Source organism: Hyposmocoma kahamanoa, unplaced genomic scaffold, assembly GCF_003589595.1.
Source record: "Hyposmocoma kahamanoa isolate Upper Pololo Valley unplaced genomic scaffold, ASM358959v1 86866, whole genome shotgun sequence".
Classification (NCBI taxonomy): domain Eukaryota; kingdom Metazoa; phylum Arthropoda; class Insecta; order Lepidoptera; family Cosmopterigidae; genus Hyposmocoma; species Hyposmocoma kahamanoa.
The window spans coordinates 1-10,600 of record NW_020654385.1 but is presented as its reverse complement, the minus strand read 5'-3'; the positions used below and the strand labels follow the sequence as shown (position 1 = coordinate 10,600).

General features: G+C 38.9%; 1 protein-coding gene across 1 annotated transcript; it reads right to left on the bottom strand.

Moving 5' to 3' along the window:
• Window positions 1-692: 692 nt before the first annotated feature.
• LOC113235010 (nose resistant to fluoxetine protein 6-like) lies at window positions 693-8,804 on the bottom strand. Its single transcript, XM_026470531.1, has 7 exons — window positions 8,770-8,804; window positions 7,885-8,061; window positions 7,571-7,650; window positions 6,885-7,078; window positions 6,076-6,190; window positions 1,300-1,508; window positions 693-1,002 (listed from the first exon to the last, which is right to left on the bottom strand). The coding sequence occupies exons 1-7, from the start codon at window positions 8,802-8,804 to the stop codon at window positions 805-807; spliced, it is 1,008 nt and encodes a 335-aa protein (XP_026326316.1). The 3' UTR covers window positions 693-804.
• Between the last annotated feature and the right edge of the window lie 1,796 nt (window positions 8,805-10,600).

Here is a 10,600-nt window from a genome sequence, read left to right as displayed (position 1 = left end):
GGACAATATTATAAATGTAACCTATATCAACTTTATAACCCTAGCTTACAGCCTGTACTCAATTACCTTTTTTAATGCTTCGATAATGAATCGCAAGTATTGATAGGTCTCCTTAACGCACGTTATCAAAAACACTGGGTCATAGAATACACGGGATGTCGCCTTCCTTCTTTCATCCATCCAAAAAAGTCGGGTATTTTCATGATTTTTTTTAAAGTAGTGATAAAGCCAGCGTAAGCAGAATTATCTCGACCGACACCATTGTGATACTTGTGAGGAGCAACTCAAAGAAAGATTTTGCGTGAACGTTTTTGTTTAAACGAGGGACGACCAGCGCGTATCTATTGCCATATAGCGCATATTGACACGGCTTATTTTATACACGCATATGACATGCGTTAACGGCGCCACTGAATTTGTAAGCAATCGCAAATGTTTATGTTGGCAGGAACTGAATTTCGTTTAAATCGCGTTAACGCGCGCTACCTGCACGTCAACTACGAGTTAAAAATACGCCTTGTGTAGTGGCACTATTTTTTCATAATTGCCAAGACGCAACACAACGCGGCGCGTCGCTTATTAAAACGAGCAATGCAACATAAACTTTATCCTCGACAAAATAAGACAACATTTCATTTAATTAAAACGAAGCTGCAGCAAGCGGCGACGGGCCGCGTCGCGCCGCATCGCGTTTATTTATTTATTTCATTGTGTCTTGGCAATATGAATCAAGCGTGGTACCTAATTAATCTATTTAGAATATTGAACAATAATATTAATAATTCAATTTGTAAATATATTATCTTACCCAGGTCGTACTAAAGAACCAACGAAATTATTCATGTAGATATAAGTTGAGGACGCAGTGAGAATAACTAACAATCCAACAATCAAACCCGACCAGGCGCGAGTTTTTTTGCCTGATAAAACCCAAAATAATATCAACGGGGATATTAAGTGTAGTTGCATATCCATTGCTAAGTACCAGGAAGTACCAATACACTGAAAATAAACATAATAAAATAAATAAATATTAAACACAAATGTAAATATTATGAAATAGTTAAATATTCATAGGCGACATACTCGTAGTCGTAACAACGTTACGTTGCCTATGTCGCAATATACGATGATAAACGTATTACATTCAGATTAATAAGAGTCACAAAATATCATTTCCAAGCTCAAATAGATGATTAAGTTCTATTTTAAGACAAAATGCTAAGAATTCCGAAATTTCGTATAACATTATTTACTTTTTTATTTAATAACACATTTGCAAAAAACGTAAATACGTACCCATGGTGGGAAAAAATTTTGCACATAAAGCAATGTTAACCACCAGCTTGACCTACAGTAATCAGTTTGTAAAGCTACTCGATGCCACTGGGCACCATCATAAACATAATGTAGTACACCAACTTGCAGCAATATGGTAGCGGCTAGTACAGGAAACATCCGTAGATATCGATTAAGATAAAACAGATGGAGGTTCTTTATCAGTTTCACTGCAAAACATTCGAAATGAATAATGAAAATTAGTTAGAAAAAAACGTTACATTTTTGCAGAGAATAGGAACAAACAATTGCAAAACTAAACCAAGCATCTCAGTAGGTCTTTGAAGCTCCTCCAGCAATTATAATTTCCGTAAAAGTGAATAATATTGTGTTTTTCGAAAAGAATAGAGGATAATATTTTCATAACGTTTCCAAAAAAATTTATTAGTCATTTACTTAGTAACGCGCTATCGAATATGCCAGTCATAGGTCTGAAAAAACTGGTGACAACTCGAATACAACACGGAGTAAGTTCAGATACAGTACCTATATCAAAAATTCCAAGACAAAACCCAACAGGGTTTGTAAATTTACGTAAAATGAGATATCTAGTGAAACATAGTTTCGATTTAGTGACAAACCCGGTACCATTGCAAAGTGCATCAAAAGCACTCCATAATAAGTTAGATAACTCATTTCATGGAAATGCACCACGGACTCCTAAATACATTTTTAGCGTCTTTTCTTTTGGATCACAATGTCAAAATATCCGTATAATTTTGTAAACTATCCTTAAGCATAGGTAACTATCGTATAGTGAATGATTATTATGTTTTCAAACATTTTTAAATAATGATTTAATACAAAAATAAAGTAAGATGTTAAATATCTAAGTTTCAAATAGACACCAAGGTTTGGGGAATTTATCGCTCCCCTAACGAACAATAAAACGGCCTCGTGGACTTCGTGAATACCGATATAATTATGATCATAATTACATTATCGTAGTTTTACAAATCACTTCTGTCAAAACGAGTAAACAATTTCCAACCGCTGACATGAAAATTCCGTAACCAAAAAACTAAGGAATATTTTTGGCAAGTGTGACACTCTCCTTGGCGACTCTCGTCCAAAAAGACTGCCATAGCGAGCTGGTGATAATAGGCGGCATCTAAAGCCGTCACACCACCCCCCACGGTGTGAAGAAACCGAACATAAAAACAAAAAATAACCTATTGAACAAAATCACTAAAATCTTTAAAACGCACGTGCCTTCCTGATCGGGTCGTGTACGGAGTGCCGGGCAAGGAGGTAGTTGGTTTGTCTGGGGGAACTGAAGACGGCAACTGCGGCGGGACTGTAGCTACCTAGCCGGTGCCACGGCAGGTGGGGATCGGAAGCCATCGATAGCATCAGCATCGATGTGCGCAGGTTTCACACAGTGACTGTCCTTCCGCCGTCACCTAGCGAAATTGTCTTGTCCCTTCTCTCGAGGTCGCGGTGATGTCCAGAGTACGGCAGTTGCAGCGATCTTCGAGACATATCGTCCCGAAGAAAGACGTAGGCGGTCGTAGACAAATCCTTAAATATAAAAGACGAAGGCTTGTCGTGGTGAGATGCAGTAACCAGCCAAATTGACTCTCACACGTCTCAGTTGGGTTATTAAATCAGACGTCTCTGCGGGACTAATTAAATTAGGAGGAGCAGTATGAACTCGCTAGGAAGGCGACGGTCTCGCCGAAAACGAGTTCCGCTGATGACGCATTGATGTCATCCTTAAAAGCCGTCCGCATGCCGCGGAGCACCAGAGGCAACGCTCTCGTCCACGTACCATCGTGGCACGTGAGAGCTGCCTTGAGCTGACGATGGAGGCGTTCCACCTTGCCATTGGCGTAAGGATGGTAACTGGTGGTGCGAATTTCATTTCGCTCCGCAGAAATCCATGAGTCGCCGACTCAAATTGACGCCCTTGATCGGTGGTGACGATGCTAGGAACACCGAAACGGGCTATCTATCCTGATACCAATTTGTCGAAAACTTCTTCTGCAGTTATCGTCGCCATCGGCCAAACCTCCGGCCACCGTGTGTAACGATGTATGGTGGTTAAACAATAATTGAAACCGTTACAACATGGAAGTGGGCTGATGATGTCGATGTGCAGATGACGGAATCGACTGGTCGGTTGATCAAACCAACCAACAGATGATTTAACATGCCGCGATACCTTGCTTCTCTGGCACTAAATGCAGTAACGTAACTCACGACAATCTTTGTTGATGCTAGGCCATACGTAGCGACTTGCTACCAAGCGCAAAGATGCACCAGAGTGGCTGAGATTATGGCACCGGTCGAAAGCAGCTCGACGGAACGGCGAAGTGAGGTAAGGTCGAGGGTGACCGGTTGAGGTATCACATATTAGAATGATGTTGGTGCCCGGGATCAAACCCTGTTCGAATTCCAAAGCCGATCCTTCTTGCATTTTTGCCAACTCTATGTCAGATATTTGAGACTGAGCTAGTGCGGCGAAATAGTCTTCAAGTGAAATCGCCTCGGTGTGGGATAAGGTGTCCGCGACGATGTTATCTTCACCCCTAACATATCGAATATCAGTTGAAAATTAACTAACAAAAAATAACTGGTTCAGTTGCGGTGGAGGCAATTTTTCACGACGTTGTACGAAAGCGTACAGCAGTGGCTTATGGTCAGTATAATAGACACGTGTTATGCTTCGAGAATGTGGCAAAAATGTTGTACGCTTTCGTACACCGCCAGCAATTCCCAATAATAAGCAGGCCACTGAGCTTGCCAACGAGTCAAACGCGAGGGGGATTCCAGGCACCGTCCACCTGTTGCTGATGCACCGGTAAATAACTCAAGAGGTGCATCCATGATCGGGTGTTGCAATAACGTGGCACTAGATAGGCTGGCCTTACAGGCTTCGAAATGCTCCAGAAGCTCCGGCGTTCATGAGAATGGTTTAGCGCCTTTGCCATTGGTAGAGACGACAGCGTCAATTAAGGGAGCCTGAAATTTAGCTGCCTGAGGAATGAAACGTGTTTAAAAATTTAAGAGGCCAACGGGAGTGGTAATACCCGTCTTGTGAATGTCCTCTTCTGCCACAGGAATTTGATGATAAGCCTTTACCAGGTCAAGGTTGCTGAAACTGGTGGCTCCACTGAGGCTGCTGTCATGAATATGCCTCACCGGGTAACGACCCGGAATGGTCCTGGCGTACAGGCTTTCACCGAAAAGGCGCCAGGTGCTATCCTTTTTCAAGGTCAAATGCAGTGGAGACGACCACGGGCTATCTGAAGACCTTGCAGTACCGGAGCGCACTATCTCTTCAATTTGTTTTTTAGCAGTTTTTGAGGGGCCAAACGACGGGGCCGGCAAGTAACTGGCGGGCCATCTGTGGTTTTGATGTAATGCAGAGTGTTATGCTTGACGAATCTCGGAAGACCAGGGGATTTGGTAATTTCCAGGAAGTCTAAAAGAAGGCGTGCAAATTCATTGTCAGAAACCACGGCCTTAACACTGAGTTGAGTTATGTTACAGTTGGAGGCAGGAACAGAAAGTCCGGTAGAACCATCTCGTAACAGTTTGTTACGGCTGTCCGGGTGTAGATTGAAATAGGCCAGAAAATCGAGCCAATGATAGCTGTCTCGACGTCTGCAATAGTAAAATTCCATCGAAATTTGCGACGGAGACCGACACCGAGCTTGGGTTCTACCATTATGTTGTGAATATTCCAAAGATTCGCACGAAGCGTTACGCTTCCACGTTTATATGGGGAACGGCTATAGAGTGGAATTCCCTGTCTGCAGACTTGTTCCCTGAATGATAGCGAGAGTGAATAGACATTATTTAGGTGTGCATGCTCCATCGTCGACCTCATCGTCACTTTCTATCAGATGAGATGGAGGTCAAATGTGCACTTATATTTTATAAAAAATAATAATAATAATGAAAATATGAGACTGCCGTACGGTTTTATACTGGTGCCATTGGCGGCACTAACAGTGTAATCGGAAACTTTGCATTGAGTCGACAGAAGTTTCCGAGAGAAACAGGAAAGGTCGGAACCGGTGTCAAGCAAGAATTTAAATTTGGTTACCTTGTCAGCGACAAACAGGTGGCGACCATTGAATTTTGACCAGGAGGACGGCTGGATATATGTGACAGCCTTGCCCTGATACCGACGGTGGTACCAGCACAAGCCGTGAGGCGTCGCGGACCTTGGTCTAGGGCAAGATCGGCGAGAGCTGGATCTTGATCGCGAATGGCGTGTAGACAAAGCCGCCACTTGCTCGCTGAGCGCCTGCAATTGAGCAATGATGGGGACCAACTCATTGTTAAAAGGTGCGGGGCGATCACCATATGCCGCTGGTGGCTGGCGGGTGATGGTTGCTGAGCTTCGAAGATGGAGAGGCCTGCGCGGGGAGGTTCATCCGATAGTCTAGCTTTGAGCTCCATGTTCTCCCAAAATAGTGACTCATTTTGTGTCGCGAGCTTCTCGAGTTGTGCCTTCAGTTCGCCCATGACAACCAACTTCAGTTCTAGTAGTAGGGTTAGTGATAAATTATTAAAGAAAAACACTCAAAAAAACCTTTTTTCCAACTTGACTTCCTGATTTTGCATTTATTGTATTTTATAACCATAAAATACAATAAATGCAAAATCCAAATCTAAAGCCGCCACAAAGGTTATTAACATTTTTAAGAAAAAAATTTAATACAAAAATGTTTAGGTTAATTTCTGAAAAAAAATCAAAAACAGGATTTTGAATTAATTACTTACTGCCGCTAACTTTTCCAACAAAAGTGTAGACGACCAGCAAACCGCTTAGCATGAAAAATGTGTCCACACTAACATCGGCTGAAGTCAACCAAAATGAACGAGATGAAAAAGCCGTCTGCAATAGAGCATGACGAAATTAATTTATTGATGAATTTTGTAATCAAGTCAGATGACTTGGCTAAGAAAAATTTGTTTTAAATAATAAAATATTTAGACAAACGGTCAGTCGGACGACTTAATGAAACTTGATAATTACTAAACTAGGCAGACATTATGCGGCAATAAAAAATATGTAGAACGCTAATTTGCTGTAGAGATATTGGGCATTGGTTCCGTTACAGGAATTTATGTTTATAAACAGTGAACGCAGCCACAAATTCAGTTGTAATTGTATTGCTATAGAACAGTAATTGTGTGTAGTGATATATCAGGTAGAAATCATCATTAACCCATTTATACATTCCTCCTCTCAGGCAAGTGTTTATGTCTTTGTCCTCTACGCTAGCCCAATGCCGGTTGGGGACTTAACACGTTTTGCAAGGGTTGTGAACCTTCCTCGACGTGAAGGTTTCATCACAATGTTTTCTTTTCACCGAAAAGCTCATGGTAAATTTCAAATTCAATTTCACACATTAATCCGAGAAACTTAGAGGTGTTATTCGAACCTACGGCGTCTGCTTGAGAGGCGGTAGGTCAAAGCATTAGGTTACCACGGCTTTCATCATTATCAGGTAGAAAGCAGATGTATATTTTATTTTAATAGAGTGTTATGGAAGGAATTTTGCTCATGATAATAAATAACAAAGTACCAGAAACAGGTCCACAATATTTATGACTGGTGGAAGACTATTATATGTGTGCCCGAATAGAATCCAAGACATAGTTAATGCTCTGATACCATCGACACATTCTAAAGCACCACGAACTGGCTTATATGTGATGAGTCGACGAGAATTTGTGTATACTGAGAACGATTGATAAACTGTATTGAGAGATTTGGGATCTGAAATTAAAAAAAAAACAATAATTACGAAACAAAGCTCATAATTTAAATATTTCCTTTATATACTTAGAATTTGTAAATGTGATAAATGCAATTTTGTACAAATAATGATCTCATGCGTATAATCGTATCAGTGCCTGGATATGAAAAGTGAAGAATGAATGAATGAATGAATGAAATGAATGAAAAAAATCAAGTGAGGCTCAGATAACATTACATCTTGTCACATTAAATGGGACAGTGTGCACCCTTTCAAATAAAATAAAAAAATTTACATCTGTCCACAATTAATGGAGTTATTTGACAACATACATAAAACATGCATACAGCCGAACGTATAACCGTCTTCTTTTTTTGAACTCGGAAATTGCTTTAATAGGCTTGTTTAACAAAATCTTAGCACTGTTCGTGTTGTCTGAGACATGAACAGGTTATATTTTGTGTCACCTGTGTGATGTAACCTGCTGTTACTGGTATAATATAAAATGTTACCTCGTTTTTTAATAACAGTATTCCAGATATCGTAACTGGTACTAAGAATGGCCAGGAAACCAAATAAACTGAAGACAATACTGAAAAACAAAATGCCTTATTGATAAATGCGTAATTACACACACGTGATTTATTCTAGACCATTTCCAATCTATTTTTGATAATGAAAAATAAATAAGTAACATTGTTGCCAAAAATGTGGTATCTTAATTGTTAATAAACATCTGTATAATATCTAACAGTATTTGTTTTATACTTGAATTTACGAAATACGATGAAGTTAGAGTTGAAATAGTATAAAACCAGATACTTACATAGCCACATAAACCCCTGGTGACCACGGTTTGTCGTTTTTGAACCGGCAAAATTGTTCTTGGTAATTTACCAACTGGGTTCCAATGAGACTGGGCAACGCTTGTCTTATGGTGCAAGGCTTAGGTATGCAAACAGCTACTCTAAATTGTAAATCTCTGACATCAACTGCACCCGATCTAAGAAGAAAAATATTAATATAGAAAATGTTAACTTTAGCGTCTATTCGTAAAGGTTCAATTCGCATTTAATATTGTTAGTCTTTATTTAATGTAAGATCTGCTCCATGGCGTTGAGATAATACACAATTAGCGTCCAGTTACCACGCCTTCATGTACATTAATGGCGAATCTGAATTATATTTCCTAGGCAACAACGTTTAAATTCCTCTGAATAATACAAATACCAAATTCAAGCCAGACTCGCCCGCGTGCCCGAGACGCTCATTTAAGTTAAAACGTAAAGACTAAACAAATAGAGCGTACTTTGCTATGTAGCCGCGGAACGCAGCGATGCGCGAGCGCGATGAAATTAGTCGAATAAATGCGCCCTTACCATAGCCCTAGTTGCCTATTGTTTTCGTTTTTGCTTAAGAATACTTTATTATAGTGTAGTATATATAATATAATATAATTATATGGTAGAGTATAATACAGTGTATAGTATAATTTATTATAGCATGATTTGTGTACTGTCGATGTAGGCAGCATACAGCATTAATTCAAACCTTAGTGGTTTCTAAATGTTGTAATAATTGTTTGTATTGTACCTGTACGATACACGAATGTACATTTTGTAGGATAAGCACATTGCGCCATTGACAGGTTATTAGGTCAATGTAACAGAAATGCATAAATTACGAAATGCACTTTAGTTCTAAAACTTACTCGCAAGCCATCGCATATTCTCTATCAGTTATCATTTTAGCAGTTCTTTTAGCAATAAACTTTCACATTCTATCAAACTCTTATCATTGAAAGGTTAACAAACCGTACATATTTTCGGTCCTTCGAGCCGGATCCTTGTAATTTTCGTGATATTTTAACGTAAATTCGACGCACGAGGTACAATATCAGTGCAACGTGGAAGTTAGGTCCACTTTACACATCATCAACATCATCAGCTATCAGCATTATTAGATTATCGGCAGCAGTATCATAGTAATCAGCATCAATACATCAGCATCAATACATCAGCATCAGTACATCATCAGTAATCAGCATCAGTATATCAGTTTAGGTTTGTGTGTTTTGGAGATCTTTATTTTGGTAGCGAGTGGGTTTTCCGGCCTCCCACCAGCGGGTCTCACAAGAAATTGAGAAGGCGCACATACCTACATGGGTTTCATAAACACCTAGCTAAATCAACAATATCTATGTGCATTTCTTTCAGATAAAATCAGTCATAGAGAGTTTAATAGAAAAGCAAGCTCTGCGTATGCAGAATATTGAAAGAATTTTCACCAATTTTAAAAAAGATGTGCCATAACGGAAGACACAGAATAAAATGACATTTGTAGGGTTGCCAGTTTTCATAAAGTTTAAAATAGTTATGTAGTTGTTGTCGATAGTTTTATCGATAGAATGTGAAACAAGACAAAATTTTTCAAAAAATGACTGGATTCTGAATAATTATGAATACAAAGATCGAACGCTCAGAAAAAATCCTTCGATTCGGCCGGATTCGAATTGATGCTTTTAACATACCGTGCCAGACGCTATACCAACTAAGCCATGGAACGAACCAGCGGACATCACGAATTTTTCTGTGTGTTTGTTGTCGTGTTGTGTTTAGTTTTTCAACGACTTTTTAGTCGTAGCATCATCTATGAGAAATCTTAAGTATTTTGTCAAGGTATGCTAGAAGATGTCAGTTCGAATCCGAAAGGATCGAAGGAATTTTTTCTGAGTGTCCGATCTTTGTATTAATAATTATAACAAACTAGTGGAGTAATTTCACATGAAAAATAATTGAATATCAATTCAATAAAAAATTTAATTGTGATTGTTACGACGTTCTCATGATTACTAATTAATAATTAATTTATAAAGTGTTATTGCCTTCTTTACATTGACCAGGTCATTGACTAGGTCAATACTTCGTTATTCTTATTTTGACAGTTGACCTACTAGTATCGAGATTTTAATAAGAATGTTCGGATTTGATTATTTATATTGAATCAAAATTAAAAACTTTAAAATATGTCTCCGCTTTGTGTTTTTCATAAATATAGTTCTAAATATAGTGTTTGTATGTATGTATGTATGACCTTACAAAAGTTGACAATTTAAATGAACTTGTGCTCAATAATTAATAACGGCTTATTTACATATTTCAAATTAATTACGAAAATCTTTTTATTGTGGTTTCTTTCTGTCAATAAAAAGGTAAATAATAATAATAATAATAACGCTCACAATCAACATAGCCCCGCACTAGGGAAACCCTGTGTTGCGGTTGTCATGGACACACACATAGACAACCACAAATTACACCCAAACTCACGAGAGAAATAAATGTAGGCCATAGAAATATTTCTCCCGGCCCGGGAATCGAACCTGGGACCTTTGCGTGGCATTCCGGCATGGTATCCGTTCGGCCACGGAGGCAGTTCATCAAATTTTTTCATTCAAATCAATTTCAATTCCAATCACTGTTAATAAAAATAAATTATTGTTAAATATTAGGGGTTAAAGTATGAAATTGCCGTTTTATTGC

What these genes read in the sequence shown, in the direction of transcription:
- LOC113235010 (XM_026470531.1), bottom strand. Translation starts at nt 8,804, where the DNA reads ATGATAACTGATAGAGAATATGCGATGGCTTGCGA. An exon ending in GAATATGCGATGGCTTGCGA is followed by an intron (nt 8,062 to 8,769) that starts GTAAGTTTTAGA and finishes TTTTCTTCTTAG; the next exon opens with ATCGGGTGCAGTTGATGTCA. An exon ending in ATATTGTGGACCTGTTTCTG is followed by an intron (nt 6,191 to 6,884) that starts GTACTTTGTTAT and finishes GCTCTATTGCAG; the next exon opens with ACGGCTTTTTCATCTCGTTC.